The sequence below is a fragment of the Cyclopterus lumpus genome, chromosome 20, assembly GCF_009769545.1.
Source record: "Cyclopterus lumpus isolate fCycLum1 chromosome 20, fCycLum1.pri, whole genome shotgun sequence".
Lineage (NCBI taxonomy): Eukaryota > Metazoa > Chordata > Actinopteri > Perciformes > Cyclopteridae > Cyclopterus > Cyclopterus lumpus.
In genome coordinates, this window is record NC_046985.1 from 4,739,913 (window position 1) to 4,759,716 (window position 19,804).

A 19,804-nucleotide genomic window follows, 5' to 3' on the forward strand; every position below is an offset into this window, starting at 1 on the left:
CTGGTAGGAGGATAGGATTAGCTTTGGACAGAGCCTAGCTATCTGGCTAACTGTTCCCTCTGTTACAAGTCGTTATGCTAAGCTAAGATAACCCTCTCATATGTACCTGACAGAAATTAAGATTGCTGTGATGGTGAATTTCTCTACTCTTTGAGATACGATAATGTCACGAGTCAGCACAACCTAAACCCTTTAAGCACCTGTAGAGACAAACTACTGCACACCGGTTGTTCAATAAGGCTTCTCTTTGAGGCATTCCTTAATTATACAGTTATTTGGTTGATAAAACAGCCAAGAATTAATAACATTTAGATATAGCATTCATAAAATAGTCATTTTACAGATTAGTTTTTCACCAACACGTCATTTGAGATTGCGTAATCCTAGTCCTGTTGGGTTTCAGGTGTTGAGTCACTGATGCCGACAGTCTGCATGGCAAACATGACTCGTTCTGATGGACTCAAAGGTCATATGGACGAGAATAGAAAGAAGCGAAACACTTGATACTTGTTAGTCATAAAATATATTTATTTCACTAATAAAACGTCCACTTCAGAAATAGAATGACAACAACACATACTCATGGGACGCCCCTAACAAAGATTGGCACAAGGCATTTTTGTCCTTTTTTATGTTAATTGCAATCTTTCTTTATTGTTTAAAAAAATGCATACAGGGAGAACCCCAGAGGTCTTCAGGACCTCTCATGGTCTTTTGTTAGCTCTTCTCCCATACAGGGCCCGACAGCAGGCTGACACTATAATCTGATCCATTGGCAGCTTCTTTTCTTCCTCGTCTTCCTTGGCAGGGTAATTTATTCCTTGGCTTTGTGCAATAGCCACTGTGGCTTCGCCCACACGGCGACTGTGCGCTTTAAGCTTTAGGGTTTCAGAACAACACACGGAGGGATTTTATCTTTTACACACATCACATTTCATATTAAAAAAGAAGGATTGTTCCTCTCTATTGCTATTTTCACCAGGGCGTCAAAATGCAGACAAGCTTTTGGTTCCAGAAACATGATTTAGGAATCGATTAAGACTTATTTTGCATGAGCAGAAGAGACACAATACTAATAAAAACACACAGGATGACAAACACATGAACGATGTAAAAAGGCTGCAAACTAAGAGCAATGAGCCGTTGTCATGATGTTCGGTGTCTAACAGAAGCAGCAGCAGCCTCTCCTCATGCCCTTTGCTGCATTCAAATCAATAAGCAGGTCAGTGCCTATAGGCATCATGTCTGCACGAGGCTGAGCGTGCCATGTTGTATGCGAGTGTGTGTGTGTGTGTGTGTGTGTGTGCCAGAGGGGGATTTTCTGAGTCAATCGTTTGTGATGGAGGCGGCTGCAGCATTTCATTAAGCTGCCGTGATGCTGAGGCTGGCAGTCAGACAGAGATTACAGACAGACTGGCAGTGTATGTGTCCAGTGTGTGTGTGTGTGTGTCTTTTTTATCTGCACCTTACCCTCCTCACAGATGGTGATGTAGTCTCATCCTCCCCCCTTGCCTACTGCGACTAGCTTGTGCATTCTGCTTCCTGCTGGCACCATTTTGACTATAGCCCATCTTCATTCGTTCATCCTCGTGGTCGTTGTTGACACGAGAGAAGAACTACACACACTGGTGGTATATCTCTGAAACACGTGTCGGAGCCATCGTGAAGCGTTTGTCTTCCAGAATAAATGCCGACAGGGAATCATGGCTGTATCATAATTTACACAGACACTTGCAAAACCCAAAATAAGTGCTTCATCTCACAGTAGGAATATGATTTCTATAAAAAAAAAAATTGGACGGAGAGAGATATGTGTGCTTTGTGGCTCACTGCGAGAGGTAACTGACTAAAAAGGAGGGGGAAGGGAGAGGGCAACAGGGCACTAGGGCCAAAAAGGGGGGGGGGGGGGGGCAGGGGTATTACTTGAAGGAAGCACGGACAGAGCGACCCTTGAGCGGCTGGGGAGGTCGGTAGTTGTCCATCATGCAGCACTCGGCCTCGCCCTCAGCGGAGAAGAGCAGGCTGCGGAATTTGGCCATCTGTGGAAATGGAGAAGACAGTCCCCGTTAGTCATCCCCGCTGGCCCCCTGTGACTGTCACTCGGCAAACACATCACCTGTCCCACCATCGAGTCGTTGACCTTGTATGACGACGTTTGCTTTTTAAAAAAAAAATGTTATGCTTAATAATAAACCGGTCGCCCAAACAGTCAAAACCTTGTAGCCGAGAGTCAGATGAGAAGATCGATACCACTCATGTCAGGGCACTGAATATGAAGCTAAAGCTAGCAGCCGATTAGCTTAGCTTAGCTTAGCATAAAGACTGTAAACAGGAAAAACAGCTAGTGTAGCTCTGTCCAAAGTTAAGAAAATCAGCCTCAGGTCCTCCAGAACTCACCAATTAAAATGCTTTATCTCTTTTGTTTAATCTGTACAAAAACAGATGTGTAAAAACTACAATTTGTGGTTATCTACTGGTTGTAGTCTTTATGCTAAACATAAGTGTTTCATACAAAATATATATTTTTAGCAAAGGAATAGCTGTTTCTAATATGTATTCTAAGATAAGATAACTGGCTGCTGCCAGTACGCTCCATATTTATTGCACAGACATGAAAGAGTTATCGATAATTTTACCGAAAACAAATAAGCGTAAAGAGTCAAAAGTCAGCCGAGGCAAGAGGAGCCAGTCAACTGCTGCTGCAGAGTGTCAGGTGACCTATTTTAAGGGATTTATCATTAACTCTGGTTAATGAATTTGTGCATTGTAGTTACGCTGGACATCAGCCACATGAGTATAATGTACACGTTGCGTAACTGTTCACTCCCGGGACAAAATAATTCAATGATGTAGTATTACTTGATGAGAAACCATTAACTAATGATAAGTATTACTGCGTGTGTGAATGGCTTCTTTGTCATTATCGGCTTGACCTGCCTTATATGGCGCTGAGTCTAAAGGTTGTGTCAACACGTCTGACATGTTTACCCTTGAAACACCTACTCGCCGCCATGAAATAAACATTTGAGCCAGGCGGTGCTCGAAAGACTCCGAACCACGAGGACACACCGGCCCCCGAAGAGGCCGTTTCTTAAGATTAGTGGGTGGTTAGAAGTCAAATATCCATTTCAGTGCTCGGAAAGTGCCATATTGCCTTTCCTTCCATTACGGAGGTTTCTTCTCCTCGAACAATTAGGCCCTTGATTTAGATCCAAGTGTAAGAGAAGATGTGCAGACGGGGGGCTATTCTAGACCGCGGGGCACGCAGCCAAGGCTTCTGCTATCTTAATGGGCTCTTTGAGCGATAGCCATATATACCTGCTCGGCGCTGACGCTGATTGGCTCTTTGCAGACAATCCAGGTAACGCTCTCCAGCAGAGGGGGTGTGGTCAGGGAGCCGTCATAGGTCCAGTAGTCTAGGCAAGCGGGGAGCAAGGTGGAAGGGTCGAAGTCGGCGAAGGTGGTCTGCTTGCCCTGGAAAACAATAAAGAAAGTGAAGAACACGTCAGTGAAATTGTCATGAATCATAAATTGCTGGAGTATGTGTGTGTGTGTTATTTTTTTTTAATAGACACATACTTTGGCCTTGATGGCACTAAAGGTGTCAAGAACCTTCTGGAGACTGGCGTTTGCACCACCAATCTGAAAGAAAACCCAAGAATTCACATAAAGTTAACTATATGATCATCAGAAACAGTACCACACATTGCAACAAGTATGCAGCTGAGTACGGTAATACTGAACAACGTGCTCCGATCGCTGCTACTGACCTGCAGGAAAACTCCAACAACAGCGAGCCCATCAGGCTTGCTAGCAGCCTCACCAAAACTTGCGTATTTGGTGTTCCAGTGCACCAGATGGAGCTGGGAATGAATGAAACAGATAAATGAAAAACTATCCCCTCAAAAGTCACTTTATTTGGAGGATCTAGAAAAGTGGAAATCCTGTAATTTCTGACCTTAAGTGCAAGTAAAAAAATGCTATAATATTAGATGTTGAACTGAAGCAGATTGTATGAGGTTTATTTAGCTTCAAAAAGCCTTTTTGATCAACGTAGGGCGGATGAATGAAGTGTAATGGTGCAACATTCTGGAAACTATTTCATAAAACAATTGTAATATAAATATATTTATTTAAGATGAAGAACCACTCTCAATTTGTAATAGTTTACTTATACAAACCTTCTCAAATACCCCAAAAATAAAAAAATAAAAAATAATTTAATTGAAATTAACATTAAAAACATCAAAGCATTAGAAAAAAAAGGTAACAAAATGAACAAATTAAAATTAAAATTAAAAAAATATTTTTTTTAAAATTAAAATTAAAATAATCATACAAATACACAATAAAAATATCCGTACCTCAGCAGGATACTTGGTCCCGGCCACGGTATGTTCGGAGCCTTTGTCGTCAGAGGCTCCCCAGTGGAAATGAAACTGCTTGAGCCTGTAGGTCCCTGAGATGGGCCCTTCTTTCAGAGCTGCAGGATAAAGCACACATCACCCGTCAGTTAACCCACACTGAACCTGAATAGTGTTGCATTAAGCCGTGAGCCTTGTTTGTACTATAGAAAACATTAAAACCTGAGGAACCGGTTACAAAGGCAAACAGGATATATATATATATTTATTTATTTTACATAAACACTGGTGTCATCTTGGCAGACTTGCTATTTCATGAAAGCTGACTCAGTTCCTGTTGTTAAGCTCTGGTCGAATACATTCAGCCTTAAATGATGTCCAGGTATTGTTAACATCAACCCCCTCCCAATGTTACATAATGTATCCATTTAAAGTAGCAGACAATCCTGTATATTGTTGTATGTCTGGTGCTTTGTTCCAAAATACTGACGCACGCCCACACACGCACTGTCCTCTCCAAACAGGATATTTGTTTCTCAGCGGTCGGCCTCAAATGATAAGAAGGTGCAGAAGTGATCATCGAGACGTTTGAGGTTGTGCCGGAGCCTAAATGATGCCTGGTTAATATAAATAAAGAGTGTGCGCTATTCATCGTTTCCACTGTGCACACACATGATGCACACACGTGATGCACGACATGATGTATGACCTTATGTCTGACGATGACATGCAGACTTCAGGTTCTTCTTTTAGAAGGGCAGGGTGGAGAATAAACCCAAGGGAGAATTAAGAGGCTCTATCTGCTCTTGTTTTTTTTTTTTTTTTTTAGCAAAAGTGCATTTCCACTAGAAATAATCCGTAATTGTGTTGGTTACGTAACAATATTTTTCATTTTCCTTTATCAGATCAGCTAAAGGACAACCGATCCAAAATTTAAAATCCCCTTTTCTTGTCTCTTTCTGAAATACAGTCGAAATGCAAAAGACAAAGTGGAGAAATGATACATTTCCATTTGACATCATAAGGGAAGACACACACCCGTCTGTATATGATAATTCACCCCCACGCATATCTAGCGCAGTCAGCCATGGTTTGTTTTCTTTGTTGCGCTTTTTGACTTCATAGCAGCAGAAAAGAGTCGCCGTGGGAAAGGATTGCTCAGGGTTACGTTACCAATTCAATTAGTATGCGCGTGCTTTGTGCTCGGCCTTTGAATGAATGGAGCACCTGCAGCCGAATCAACCAAAATGACATTTTATTTTTTTAAAACCTCTAAATAATAATTTAAAAAAACAAAAAACTGGGGTGCATTAACCATGCATATGAATATTAACAACAAATGTACATGCTTGACCTCTACAGTCTTTCAGGTGGAGACTATACAGCAGGAGAGCTGCTGTTAACACACAGTATCGCATTAAGCCTGAACGCCGCATCTTGCAGATTACTGCATCCTATAAATCCTCACGAGGACATTGATTGTCTTTGTTTGCAAAGCAATCCCCGTAAAGCTCCTCTAGTGCATCTAAAAACATCGCAATAATAACCGGAAATGCAGTAACATATTGCGTTTTCTCCCACGTTGAGACGAGACATTACACAATACACGCGCTCCTTAATTTAGATTGCAGAGCGTTGATATCAAGAGTGGTTATTCATAAAATATTAATGCCACACTAACTTGAGCTGTCGGTGTCATCGACGAAGGTCACTTGGAAGGAATGGCCGTTGTTGAGGATTTCCTGGCAGTTGGAGGGGTCGTACTTCAGCTGGAGCGGCTTCAGCCCCGCGTCGTACGCTGACGCACCAGGTAAGATGTCAATGGGAGACTGGCGGGGTCCATTGGCAATAGGGAAGTTATCAGCCCACTTGTCTGGTCCTAAAAAAATGATACAATGTTATTATTAGAGGATTTTTCTTGAGATGTGAGTTTTTAATGACACATATTGGGGATGGCGATGCGCTAAAGAAACGCGCGTAAAGATCCCCTAAAATGTGCAGAATAAAAGAAGAAATAAATCAGTGTGCCGGTGCATTCCCCGTCTTTCCATTCATTGTCTTCCCATTGGTATGACTGGTTTTAACACCCCCACCATTACAGCTTTAAAGCCCGTATACGTGCAATGAGCGCCTCACCGTTGTCCGCTGCGTATCCCCAAGCGTGAGACATGGTTAGAGTAGTTTGGATCTACGTGTGCAGAGCTAAAGCGAGTAGTCAGTGTCCTCCACCTGACAGCTGCAGCCCTTATATACACTCTAAAAAGCCCAACTTCAAATTTGTTGTCCTAACACATTTTTTTAAGTTGAGTCAACAAATACCTTTGAAAAAAGTTGAACTAACTCAAAATGTCAAAAAATATAGTGGTTTGGGCATCTGCTGAGGTAACTAAGGGCATCTGCTGAGGTAACTAAGGTAACTGAGGTAACTAAGGCCACTGTGCACGTATGTCAGTAAACACACACGCACTAATATATATATTTAAATAATAATATATAAAAATATATATATATTTTAAATAATAAAATAAATATTAAAATATTTTATTTAGCCCCTGTTTAAGATACATTGCTTTTTAATATCATTGTTTTAAATAATAAAATAAATATAAAAAATGATACAATTGCACAAATGTTATTATTAGAGGATTTTTCTTGAGATGTGAGTTTTTAATGACACATATTGGGGATGGCGATGCGCTAAAGAAACGCGCGTAAAGATCCCCTAAAATGTGCAGAATAAAAGAAGAAATAAATCAGTGTGCCGGTGCATTCCCCGTCTTTCCATTCATTGTCTTCCCATTGGTATGACTGGTTTTAACACCCCCACCATTACAGCTTTAAATCCCGTATACGTGCAATGAGCGCCTCACCGTTGTCCGCTGCGTATCCCCAAGCGTGAGACATGGTTAGAGTAGTTTGGATCTACGTGTACAGAGCTAAAGCGAGTCGTCCCTCAACGCAGAGCAGCCAGTGTCCTCCACCTGACAGCTGCAGCCCTTATATAGGGTCCCCTGTGAGCGGTGTGTGTGTCGGGCTGGTGTTATCCACATGATGTCCGCGCAATGACCGGCAGGAGGAGTTTAGATGCGCCGCTGCGTTGCAACACTGTGGATCTATGAGTCTCTCTCTCTCTCTCTCTCTCTCTCTCTCTCGCCTCCATTTCTCTCTCTCTCTCTCTCTCCTCCATTTCTCTCTCTCCCTCTCCTCCATTTCTCTCTCTCTCTCCGTGGTTATGAAGTCCTCACTAGCAAGCCGGATAGTGTTCCTCGCGTAGCATTCCGCGCGCGTTGTCGCCTCTCCTCTAACGGGGTTCATGTACATGTCACGGCAGGAAGTAACGGAATTACGCGACAGCGTGCAGCCATAAGTGTCACCTTCAAACCCGAACGTCGGCTGCAGCTGTACAGGAGTGCTGTGGAAATATAGTGTAATGTACGACGTACAAGTGCATATATGCATCTCAACAAGTCACAGTTATTATAGCATATCAATGCGCACAGGTGTTAGTTGGATCACTGAGGCGAAACGCATTGTTGCTTATGGATTTGGAGTTGGTTTTGCTCATGTGCATGAGTTTCAGTTGGATCTCCAAACTAACACAAACAATCAAACGAATTATGTCTTATATGCAAATCCTAGACACATGTTAATATACAGTACATCGTGTGTGTTTGGAACTATACGTTTCGTTGAGGACAGGAGGACAGTGACCTGGCTGCATGTTAATGCAAAGCTCAGAAAGACAGATAATAAACACTGGAGACACATTATTGGTCTATCAGTGATGGTGCTACAGACAGACCATAAGGCCAACTCCATGTTGGCTGATAAAGAATGAACTGCATTACAATCACATATTACTAACATGTCATAACATGCAACAAGTATGAAGAAAAGAGGTAAGAGGTATTGAATTGTCTTGGTGAGGAATATTTTCATCCTTCTATGGATGATGTCTCTTCCCTCAGTTCTATTAACAGTTGGATTGCATCCTAGTGGCCAAAGTAGCTCAGCGTGCATCCACAGCTCCGTTTATTAGAACATCGCAATGGACACAGCTGTGATGGCGCAATGGCGCCACCCGCTGTTGGCCAATGAGACGGCAGGCTTCATGGAGCCTGGTTTCCCTTTGTTTTCTTTTTGTCTCACCCATCATGCAGCTTTGACACATTCTGTATTGTAATATTTCAATCAGGATATTTTAAGAGTTTGCTTTTGGGCTGCACGGTGGTGTAGTGGCTAGCACTGTCGCCTCACAGCAAGAGGGCCGCGGGTTCAATTCCCGGTCGGAGCGGTCCTTCTGTGTGGAGTTTGCATGTTCTCCCCGTGGCAGCGTGGGTTCTCTCCGGGCTCTCCGGCTTCCTCCCACAGTCCAAAGACATGCTGCAGGTTAATTGATCTCTAAATGTCCCATAGGTGTGAATGTGAGAGTGAATGGTTGTATGTCCCTACATGTGCCCTCGATGGACTGGCGGCCTGTCCAGGGTGTCCCCTGCCTTCGCCCTATGTCAGCTGGGATAGGCTCCAGCGCCCCCGCGACCCTAATGAGGATAAGCGGTATTGAAAATGGATGGATGGATGGATGCTTTAGAGTTAACTTCTGAAATGTTAACTCACATTTTATTGTTACTCCACTATGTCTAGTGGGAGGGAAATATTATACAAACATATACAACAACATAATTTGGATATATTACACTAAACTAACCAGCGGCATATAAATTAAAATGAGCTCCAACTTAATCTACAACATTTAAGTGAAGACACACTAATTATAATCCAATTATTATAATATTAATATAAAATAAGAAATGGGTCATTCTGCATAATGATAACTTTTACTTTTAGTACATTTTAAGTCTATTCATTTTAAACTTTTACTTAAAGTTGTGAACAACTTTTAAACTTTCTCAATGTAACCCTGGTGCCTCTAGCCTCCATTAATAAACAAGAAGATTGACTGATTCTATTTAGTTATTCTTATTGCTTGGCATCGGCTCCACCGGGTCGGATCCAGGGCAAAATCAGATGGAATTATGCAGGTTCATCAGAAGCTCCTGCAGCTCAGATTCCAGACTACACAGACCCAGATCCGGCTTCACTGCTGCCCTCGACATGAAGCCGGTAGCTCCGGTGGGAGGTGGAGAGCTCCGGTAGGAGGTGGAGAGCTGGAGAGCTCTGCGGCCGGCAGCAGTGTCTCTTCCTCCGGTCAGGAGCTGAGCATCTCCTCGCTGCTCCGCCAACATGGGCCTGCTGGAAGGGAGGCCCAGAACCAGGACTTCATGGGGCCGACTGTCAGACACCACTGCAGTAAATGAGATGTTTTTTTTAATGGGAACCTGTTGCTTTGACCCGTTTGTCCACAGGGGGCGCCAGAATCAACTAAATGAAAACATCTGGTAGCTGTATAGTAACATTTTGAACGCAGGACTTTTCCTTGCAGAGTATTTCTACAACTTTTGCTTAAGTTAAATATATAAGTACTTCTTACAGCTCTGAATTCTAGACAATATGGTGCCAAACAGTGTGTAGATCTGTTAAAAAGTATTTGTTTGTTGTGCTTTCATTGAATGCGGTTACCTTATAGCAGCTTTCTTTACTGGAAATCTGACATTCAGAGTACATTTTATTTATATATTTATACCGGAAGCAGTTCCCTCAATGAAGTCTTCCTTAAACATAATGGCTTTTTATGTGGTGTAACTTGCAGCAGTGTGTGATGAGTGAGGATGCAACAAGTCAGGTGAAATGATGTATTGACTTTAATAAAATAACCATGCCACACGCACACGGCTGCGTTTGTTCAGCCCGGTCCACAGGTTTAGTCAGAACTCTGTCTGCACCCTGATTGGTTGGAGGCCTGGATCCGTGCCCTCATACAGGACCTCCTCACTGTCCTCTCCATCCATACAGATCCCCTGCTTCTCGACGGTGTAGTTCAGCACCGCAAACGGAGCCACGGGCGACTTGGCGATCAGCATCTGTCTCTGGCGCGCGTCCACATACTGGACAATGAGACGCGTGTTGACACTGTGACTCCACGTGTTCCCCAGCGCCGCCGTCACCAACGCAGAATCCCCCGCCGACCCTTGACCGCGCACGTGCGTCGTGACCTGGTTGGTGAGGACCACAGGTATGTCGAACTGGTGGGCCAGGTACTTGAGGGTGGAGGCCTCGTGGCCCAGCATGTCGCTGCGGTGCAGCAGGTTTCCGGGCAACGTCGTGTCGAACTCCTTCCTCACCACGGAGGCCACGGAGTCCAGGATGACGAGACCCGCTCCGGTCGAGATGATGTCCTCTTCCAGTCTGTCCAGTCTGTTGAGGACGTTCTGACAGGTGAGCTCCCTGAACAGGTGCACCCGCCCGGCCATCTGCAGGACCCTCTCCTTGCAGCCGAAGTGGTCTGGGAACCGGCTCTGCGCGATCTCCACCAGCCTCTCGGCGGAGAAGGCGGACTCGGTGTCGATGTAGATCACGGCGCTGTCCAGGCCGCCCCGGCTCTTCGGCAGAGTGGCTAAGACGCTCAGCATCAAACACACCTGCGTCTTCCCGCAGCCGGAGGGCCCCGTGAGCTCCGTGAGGGCCCCGCGGGGCAGGCCGCCCCTCAGCAGTCGATCCAGAGCGGGCAACGACGTGGAGAAACAGGAGTGTCGCCTCCACAGCTCCAGGGCCGTGACGACAGGCGGTGCCACGGCCCCGCTCACCGTCCGCAGCAGCTCGGAGGCCCTCCGGTAGCTGAGCCCCGCGGCGGTCATCACCTCCACGGGGCTCAGCGACAGCAGGTCCTTGCAACTTTCCACTCGGTGTCGCTTCAGTTGCTCGCACGTCTCGTTTGAAACGCCGGCTCGCTTCAGTTTCCTCGTCGCCATTGTTGGCGTCTTTTTAACCGTTTTCACGACGACAGCGGCCGTGAAACCCGCCGCCCGTCGTCGTCGTCTTCTTCTCCTCCTCCATCTTTTGACAACAACAACAGTCGTCGCACGCTGATGACGTAGACAGGAAGGGACGTTCGCAGCAGCACTAGCTAGCACGTGAGGATATCAACACCAGCGAGCGGCTCCTGAAATACGGTCTGTATTTAAAGTATTTACGGCTCAATCTTTAAGCTTTAAAACACCGTTTTATATTCCGTTTAATTAAACATGGCGTCCTTTAGTAAAGTGAATCAACGTCATGAGGAAATGACCAAAATATCTCACGCGACACATGTACAGTGTTTGCAACGAACGTTAACTGGCAACATCGGTGTTAACCTAACAGTTATATTTGACTAACCGTTTATCCAGAGGGATATTAATGCACTTTAAGAGTAATTTAATAATAGTAATTTTCACACAGTCGACGTGCTTTGTTTATTTACCTCCTAGATAGTAGCAGGACTCGTGTTTCCCCTCGAGGAAGTCAAGACTGGGTGACTGCCATGCACTAAAATAACCTTAATGTAGGATAAAGATAAACAGAAGACAGTAATACACAGTGCATTGTAATATCTGAAAGTATAAGCATCAAAATATGCTCAAGTACCAAACGTAAGGGCACTGCATTACTGCGACCCTTTTCAGAAAAGTATTATTATATTATTTAATTGTGTTCATTGCTTGAATGTGGAAGCTGATAAATGTAGAGCTGATTTTCATTATTGTATGAGCTTAATCCATGATGTATAGTAATGTATCATAATTGTTTTGTTGGTTTATATTTTGTATTAATAACCTGATTAGAAAAAGTAACTGAAGTATAAAAGTTGTATTTAAATGGAACTATTCAAGTAGTTTAATATTGTACTTGAGTACTTTGTTACATTCTTCTCCTACAATTTACTTGACTGTACTTTGGAAAGTAAATAATGCTATTTCTCTCCATTTTGTTTCCTTTTTTAAAAATGTTGGTAGGCCGATTTTCCTTTTTTTTAAAGCGCATATTGTAATTTACAAGTCTAAGAGGTTTATTATCACAAGCTAATTGGTGTTCTCTCCTCAGGTAACATGGGGAAGACTAAACAGAAGAACGTCTTTCAAGTCTCAAACAAGCACTTGAAGCACAAGAACAAGAGCAAAGCGAAACCTGTCAAGACGACGCTCAAACACGTAAGATCTCTTTCCGTGTTTTTATTTCTTGCATACATACTTTATATTCTCCTTTTTTTTTGTGTGTAGTGTTTGTGGCAGCGCCTCCTAGCAAACTGTAATGTGTGGCTTCACAGATCAACGCGGTGAAGAAGGAGACAGTGGAGAACCTCAATAAAATCTTCACACAAGTCCAGAGGGATGTTACGAGTATTTCCAAGTCCGTCGCTCCCGAACCAAAGAAACTACCAAAGGTAAGAGTGTGACATGTCAAGAATTCCAACTATTCATCAGCCGGCATCGTAATCCTCTTGATGCAAGTAATGTGAATATATTGTTTTTGTCTTTAGGTCGTCCGAGAGCCGCCAAAGGAACCTGTAAATGTTGACAACGCGGCTCAACTCCTCTCACAGCTATAATGGACCATGAACCTGTCGTCAGCGAGCGCTGTTGGTTCTGTACGTCTCTCCTGGTTCTGTACGTCTCTCCTGGTTCTGTACGTCTCTCCTGGTTCTGTACGTCTCTCCGTGTTGGAGACATGAAATGATGAAGTCAACTTATGTTCAGGTCAAAATGAGCAGAAACTGAATTGAGGTTACGGCCGTAATAATGGGAACGCCGTGTGTGTTTTTAAGCATTCTGTATATTCAATGCAAAGACTTGTAGTCAGTTGAAAGACTCGGTGTCAATTGTGATGTTTCAGTAACAAAAAGAGATATTTGTATTGTTATTAATACATATTATTTTGTGTAGACATGTAACTAATTCTTATTTTCCTATATGTCCTTGATTAATTGATGACTGCTTTTTGTTTAGAAAATGCCAATTATAAATAGAAACAGTCCAACTATCAAATGTAATAGACACAGATCTGTAAAAACTTCACATTTGAGCAACTAGAATCGGATCATATTTGGCATCTTTTGCTTGGAAAAGGGCTGAAATCCATTAACACAATAGTTGCTAATAAATTTCCTGTGGATTAATGAATTGTTTGTCTCTGCTTTCTTTTCTTAAGAGTTGATATGGGGGCGGATGTGTTTCAGCCGCTTGAATATGGATGCAATTAACGACAAACATTTTCAAAAGGATTAAATAACAACGTGCACTTTGCCATATCCTCTGAGTTTTAAAACATTCTTTTTCTTTTTTTAAAAGCACTTCAAGGCTTCACACCTTTTTATTTTATTTTCATGCTCTGGATTTTCTGCAAATGAAGTCACAAAGGAGACCATTGTGCCGGCTGTTCGTAGTTGATGAAAGCGTTCGCTTCAAAGAGTTTTTGTCCTCGTGGAAATCATTAAAACGTCATGTGGAAGTTTACAAAACCCAGACGGAATTAAATAGTCAAATGTTCAATGCTGTGTTTGTTTCAGAGAGTTGTTTATTGAACTTTAGGTTTTAGTTTGTGGAGTTCATATAGCCTCGGCGTTTCTGTTATTCCGTCCATGTCCTCCGTGTACAAGCCATCGATTTCAGGGTTTTCACACTGTCATTTCTATTAGGACTGCATCAAAAGATGAAGTATAGATTTTTTCTTTTTCAGGTATCGGCATGATACCTGCCTTTCAGAGGTCATTACTGTACTAGAGCTGATTGCTTATCTTCATGCAACCTTTTGAGCGACATGGTCAATACATTTGGGAATGAGGCTTGTAAACAAACCAAACCATCACCTAAATAAGGTGGAGATGGACTAAAATAAAGATCGGTGTGGATTTTAAGACAAACTGTGTTGCATTTTAAATATCGGACTCTTTAGCTGCTAAATGCTCCACTATGTTCACCAGCTAGTCGCTGACTGTCTGCCATTTGATGCTGAAAACAGCTGCTTGTGCATGAAATGACGAGAGGAAACCAATGCATTAAAACTGTCACGCATAAAACAGAAACTATGAGCTGAAAGATGCTAAAACGGCACGTGAAGCTGACGGGGGAAGCTTTTCAATTGGAAACGATCGTCGAGGAAAGTGTAACAGGTGCTGTATTGAGGTGTCCGGTGCTCCCCACTGTGATGCAGATGGCTTATCTTCCCCCCCCCCCGCCCCCGGATAACGTGCACATGTTGAATTCTGAATGTGATCTACTTGAGCTGGAAAGGGGGTGGGGCTGTGTTTGTGTGTTCGTCATGCAAACATTTTTAATAAAAATGCTACGAAGTTCTGCTTGTTGCTTTAAAACATATTCATTTGATCCAACTTCAAACTTAAGAAGCTTCGATTATATAATAAATGCCAATGAGAGACGGAGAAAGCCAATGATGCAGTATTTTTATTTATTTATTTACACACAATTGATTTTCAGAAATTAGATTCGTAATAAAAAATTGTGCCTTACTGGGACAACATTCCTCCCAGGCTCTTTGATTGGACTTTATTAGGCGGTTGCTTAATTTGCTGTAATCAAAAAGGACATTTTTTTAGACAACCACCAGAGTTGGAAATGTCCACCAGATGGCGCTCTGGATGGGCTTATCAATGTGTGTGTGTGTGTGTGTGTGTGTGTGTGTGTGTGTGTGTGTGTGTGTGTGAGGTTACCTGAATGCCATTAAGAAGCTGAATGCCTATTTGCAGTATGTCATTCCCACCACACAGCTGGTTTTCTCTGACAGGACCAGCAGTAAAAGGTTTCACCACCTGCACTCCTCCCTGTGACAGAAATACCAATTGCTGTGTTTGTCTGTGCAAGAGAGACATACACTGTGTGTGTGTGTGTGTGTGTGTGTGTGTGTGTGTTTGCCCACGCAGATTTGCTTTTCACAGTCATTTCGGATCGCGGCAGCTGCGACGACCCAGACAATCAGCTGGGTCTCTGAACTTCTTTATATTTCACTCTTTTTTATTTTTATGAATGACGTAGGTGTCAAGGGCACGCATGGTCATCTTTAACACCTTAATGAAATGTGCTTTTTGAATGATTAATGCCTTTCTGATGGCTTGGTCTTGACAAAAGAGACCACGGTGAGCCACTCAAAGCAACGCTGCCTTGACTTTGAAAGAAATGAGCAATGTGCAATTATGGCTTTTAAGGTCAAAATGAAATTTTTAATCAGGAGGAAATGTGAAAAGTCTTCTTGACTATTAAACAACTTTAATGTGTCACTCTGCAGGATATGCTAAATCTGCCTGAATACGACGTATGTTATAGCCTCTTAAAATACATTATTATAATTAAATAAATGGGAGCCTTTTCCTCCAGTATTCTCCCTCTAATTTCTTCGAAGGCCTTTTGCCAACAAGGTCGACAGCCAAGATTCAAATGATGATTACAGTTTGCTCCTCAGACCAGAGTCCAGTTGAGCGACGTTCAAACATTCCCCTCACGCTCTCACGCCTGCAGACTTATCTCATGTGAATCTGTATATCTTGCTTCGATCTTCAGTATTGAAGTCGGGGATGTTTCGTGGCTGCTCCTGAGCCCTCCGTGTGATTTCCCCTTTGATGGACAGTCTGTCCCCCCCCCCCCCCCCGATGGTCAGATCAAACCCATGTGGTATTTGTCCACAGACACACTTGTAGCATCCCTGACTTATCTTATTCATGTTGAATCTGAAAAGGTTTCATACATGGCTCCCGGTCGATCCCTTTACCATCGTCAGAGGAAATGTATTGAATAGATCAAGCTTTTATTCTCATTTTTCATTGAGCGTATATTGTAGTGCGGTTCTTAACACCTGGGGTGAAGGTGAAAAGTCTTGATTAAGGGGGCTCCTCACTGAGTTAAAGTATTGAAGTGCCAGCCACAATTAGTATAGTGTGATTTGCTGTTCCTTTCCCAGTCTCAGAACCACAGAACATGTGGCATGCTGCCGTCTTTTCATCACTTTGAGACTCCCAACAGCTCATTTATTGACCTTTTAAAAAGGTGCTAAATACAACATTGGGGGCTTTACTTTTGCCTCTTCACAGCTCTCAAAGTGGTGACGGCTCATAGCTAACAGTGCACATGTATGTAACAGTGCACATGTAACTAACAGTGCACAGTGCACATGTATGTAACAGTGCACATGTAGCTAACAGTGCACATGTATGTAACAGTGCACATGTAACTAACAGTGCACATGTAGCTAACAGTGCACATGTATGTAACAGTGCACATGTAGCTAACATTGCACATGTATGTAACAGTGCACATGTAGGTAACAGTGCACATGTAACTAACAGTGCACATGTATGTAACAGTGCACATGTAGCTAACAGTGCACATGTATGTAACAGTGCACATGTATGTAACAGTGCACATGTAACTAACAGTGCACATGTAGCTAACAGTGCACATGTATGTAACAGTGCACATGTAGCTAACAGTGCACATGTAACTAACAGTGCACATGTAGGTAACAGTGCACATGTAGGTAACAGTGCACATGTAGCTAGCAGTGCACATGTAACTAACAGTGCACATGTAGGTAACAGTGCACATGTAACTAACAGTGCACATGTAGGTAACAGTGCACATGTAGGTAACAGTGCACATGTAGCTAGCAGTGCACATGTAACTAACAGTGCACATGTAGGTAACAGTGCACATGTAGCTAACAGTGGTGACAGAGCTGACAGGGTTGCCTGAGGGGAACCGCTGGTGGGGCGCAACTAAAATCTAAATTGACGTTTTGTCCCATGAGGCGTTAGTAACGCGAGTTAATCACGTGAATCCAACATCTAGCTTTACCGCTATCATTGTTTTAAAGCCTTTCAAAGCTATTACAACATTTATCAGATCCTATAATCTACCACACTTTCCTTTTTTAATGTAGGAAAATTCTCAGAGAAACTCTGATTTATTAAAGGCCTTTCCATTTAAAAAAATAAATTAATAATGTTAAAGTCTTACCCACAATTTGTTCTTAACACACAAGAATCTCAATCTTTAGGATTTAGGACAAAGCTCCGTAGTCAAGAACCCCGTCAGGTCCACGCCACAAACTGAATCTGGATCACATCCAGATGCCAGAACAAACAAACAAACAAATCCAAAGCCTCTGCAGCTCTTTTTTCTTCTTCTTCCTCATCTGCAACAAACCACCCGAGCGTCAAGCCCCTGCAAGCTGTTTGGCTTGTAGGGAGTGAAATAGGCTTTACACTCGAGAGGACACAGCATGCCACGATGCTTTTTTAATGGGATCCCGGGCACGTTGCTGGAGTCGGAGGCGAGCTCCCACCTGCGGGTACCGCGGGCCGGCTTTGTGGCTGAGGGACAGGAGAGGGAGGAGAGGGGGGAGAGGGAGGAGAGGGGGAGAGGGAGGACAGGGGGAGAGGGGTGTGCGGCTCAGAGGAGGTCTGGCAGCAGAGTGCTTGGCTTGCTCGTCACAAAGTGGAGAAGAAAGAAGGATTCCTGGTACACCTGTCAGAGACATGAACAAAGTACATCTGTCCCCCCCCCCCCCCCCCCACCCCGATCGGATGTCACCGTCTAAAAACACAGCACACTTATTTCCTGCCGGCCTCCGTGCCACCGCCTCTTCTTCGTACACGAGTGCATGCGTTTGTGCTGATATGCGCGTGACAGACATACACGGACGAGGAATGGAAAATGAAACCCCGGCGGTTTTATATTTGCACAAAATGCACGTCTGCAGCAAAAGTGAAAGCGTGCAGAATGTCTCATGCCCAAGGTCATCCAGAGATTATTCAATTTTAATCACCACCTCATAATATGGCTTGGAAATATTAAACAGATATTTGGGTTTTGTGAGAACAAATTAGCTGATGTGTAGAGTAAAGGTACTGAGAGGTTTAACGGCCTGTGCATAACATGTCCAGTAGTGTTCTGTATGAAACACCTTTTTCGCTCAGTGTGTGTTGATCTCGCATTTGGTGGTATTAATAAACACAATCTTCCAAAATATATTTCTCTTTAAAAAAAAAAGGTCTTTCTTTCAATCAGTGATAAACACAAACAGTTTTTCTTACTTTCATTTCAAAGGAGAGATGTTTTTGACCTGCTTCCACGTGGAAGCTGAGATGTTTTCGGCATTAATCATTTCAATTTGAACCAAAACCTGCTGATAGTTGTGGGGTTGTTTTCTTGCGTCGCCACCGCCGTCAATCAAATGTGATCAAACAGCAGCCGCGCGGCCCCGATGAAGCTTGTTAGCCGAGTGGCAGGGCGCTAACGTGAGTTATTAAAGAGGGGGCGGGGGCTCAGATGGCTGGAGAGCAAGGCACAGCGCCACACTGGCAAACTGACTGGGGAAACTGGTGGCAGGCGTACCTACTGATGGGGTGATTGGGATGAGCAGGAGGACGTGAGTCAGGTGACCCGGATGAGGAAAGTCCCGTGGCTTTGTGTGGACAGCTGGAGGATGAATATAATAAAGATTTGGATGACGCGATGGAAATGTGGTTGGAAAAAGAGACGGAAAAAGCCGTGGAGAAAGTTGAAGCCTTCGTAAATAATAACCGGGGGTGTTTTCCCCTCAAATGTAACTTTAATTGTCGAGCTTTAGTCATGAATGTTAGATGTTACGGAGAAAGATTTAAAACAAACACGTTTTTTAAGGGCTTTAAAGCATTTAGATTTTCGACACTTGTGTGTAAACATTGAAGCTTTTTCCCTCGCTGGCAGGATTGTTTCTTTTATGTGAAAAGTTGCTTCATCGTTTTGCATTTTGACGTTGTGTTGTATTTTAAATCTCATCATCTCAGCGTAACCCAGGTGTTGGGCTCAGGCTGGATGACTTTCTCTCCACTGATGACCGACGACGGGCTTGCGGTCACCGAATCGCCTCCAGCCGACACACCTTTAGTTGGGATGTTGCTTTTGAAAAGAGTCCCTCGAGCACAGCGAGTCCCGGTGGTTGGATGTTGTCAATGGCGGCCGGTGGAGGACTATAGTAGCCCATATAAGGACTGTACATGTAAATAGGCGTATGCACGCTCAGCAAAACCTCCCCGAATGTACAAGAAAATCATCTCTCACCACCAATCTGTTCCAGACTGTGTTCCAGGTCTGCAGCTTGTTTTTGCATTGATACTTCAGTCATAAAAACACGTGTTGTTCTTTGAGAGTCGCCGAGCAGGGCTTTTCAAGCCTTACTGACCTCTTTACATTTACATTTTAAGTAGTAATCGACGTCAAAATGACAAGCAACCAGCAGTTCGGAGATGATTTAAGTTGCAGCCTGCGAGAGATTTGGACAAAAGAAAATGTTATTCATACGTTTTTTTCTTTTTCTTTTCAAGGCGGGGAGCATTTGCAGTGCTGCGCGTAGGAGAGCGAGGACGAGGAGGTGGCGAGGTCCGTGATTCGGGAGAGGAAAGGTTGCGCGTGACTCGCCTGTCGATGAGAGGAAGTCTCCCCCGTGGAAGAGAAGGAGACTCTGCTTTGACGAGCGGGCGATGAGCAGGCCAGCCGACCGTCGGGAATCCAGGA

General features: G+C 43.6%; 3 protein-coding genes across 4 annotated transcripts; 1 reads left to right on the forward strand and 2 right to left on the reverse strand.

Moving 5' to 3' along the window:
• Nucleotides 1–510: 510 nt before the first annotated feature.
• On the reverse strand, nucleotides 511–7,511 carry LOC117749383 (carbonic anhydrase 1). Of its 2 annotated transcripts, none has more exons than XM_034559856.1 (7): nucleotides 7,235–7,511; nucleotides 6,046–6,243; nucleotides 4,365–4,483; nucleotides 3,771–3,863; nucleotides 3,580–3,642; nucleotides 3,319–3,474; nucleotides 511–2,039 (listed from the first exon to the last, which is right to left on the reverse strand). In XM_034559856.1, exons 1-7 carry the CDS (start codon nucleotides 7,266–7,268, stop codon nucleotides 1,920–1,922), a joined length of 783 nt encoding a protein of 260 aa, XP_034415747.1. In that variant the 5' UTR covers nucleotides 7,269–7,511; the 3' UTR covers nucleotides 511–1,919. The 2 variants fall into 2 exon arrangements, with proteins under 2 accessions (XP_034415747.1, XP_034415746.1); XM_034559855.1 differs by lacking the exon at nucleotides 7,235–7,511 and adding an exon at nucleotides 6,501–6,697.
• A 2,597-nt stretch (nucleotides 7,512–10,108) lies between these two features.
• On the reverse strand, nucleotides 10,109–11,355 carry rad51b (RAD51 paralog B). The gene has a single exon (XM_034560611.1). It carries the CDS (start codon nucleotides 11,231–11,233, stop codon nucleotides 10,190–10,192), a length of 1,044 nt encoding a protein of 347 aa, XP_034416502.1. The 5' UTR covers nucleotides 11,234–11,355; the 3' UTR covers nucleotides 10,109–10,189.
• rbis (ribosomal biogenesis factor) lies at nucleotides 11,023–13,420 on the forward strand. Its single transcript, XM_034560612.1, has 4 exons — nucleotides 11,023–11,434; nucleotides 12,345–12,451; nucleotides 12,568–12,684; nucleotides 12,781–13,420. Exons 2-4 carry the CDS (start codon nucleotides 12,350–12,352, stop codon nucleotides 12,847–12,849), a joined length of 288 nt encoding a protein of 95 aa, XP_034416503.1. The 5' UTR covers nucleotides 11,023–11,434; nucleotides 12,345–12,349; the 3' UTR covers nucleotides 12,850–13,420.
• The last annotated feature ends 6,384 nt before the right edge of the window (nucleotides 13,421–19,804 follow it).

What these genes read in the sequence shown, in the direction of transcription:
- rbis (XM_034560612.1), top strand. Translation starts at nt 12,350, where the DNA reads ATGGGGAAGACTAAACAGAAGAACGTCTTTCAAGTCTCAAACAAGCAC. An exon ending in TCAAGACGACGCTCAAACAC is followed by an intron (nt 12,452 to 12,567) that starts GTAAGATCTCTT and finishes GTGGCTTCACAG; the next exon opens with ATCAACGCGGTGAAGAAGGA. An exon ending in AACCAAAGAAACTACCAAAG is followed by an intron (nt 12,685 to 12,780) that starts GTAAGAGTGTGA and finishes TTTTGTCTTTAG; the next exon opens with GTCGTCCGAGAGCCGCCAAA.
- rad51b (XM_034560611.1), bottom strand. Translation starts at nt 11,233, where the DNA reads ATGGCGACGAGGAAACTGAAGCGAGCCGGCGTTTCAAACGAGACGTGC.
- LOC117749383 (XM_034559856.1), bottom strand. Translation starts at nt 7,268, where the DNA reads ATGTCTCACGCTTGGGGATACGCAGCGGACAACG. An exon ending in GGACCAAGTATCCTGCTGAG is followed by an intron (nt 3,864 to 4,364) that starts GTACGGATATTT and finishes ATTCATTCCCAG; the next exon opens with CTCCATCTGGTGCACTGGAA. An exon ending in TCAGCGTCAGCGCCGAGCAG is followed by an intron (nt 2,040 to 3,318) that starts GTATATATGGCT and finishes CCATTTCCACAG; the next exon opens with ATGGCCAAATTCCGCAGCCT.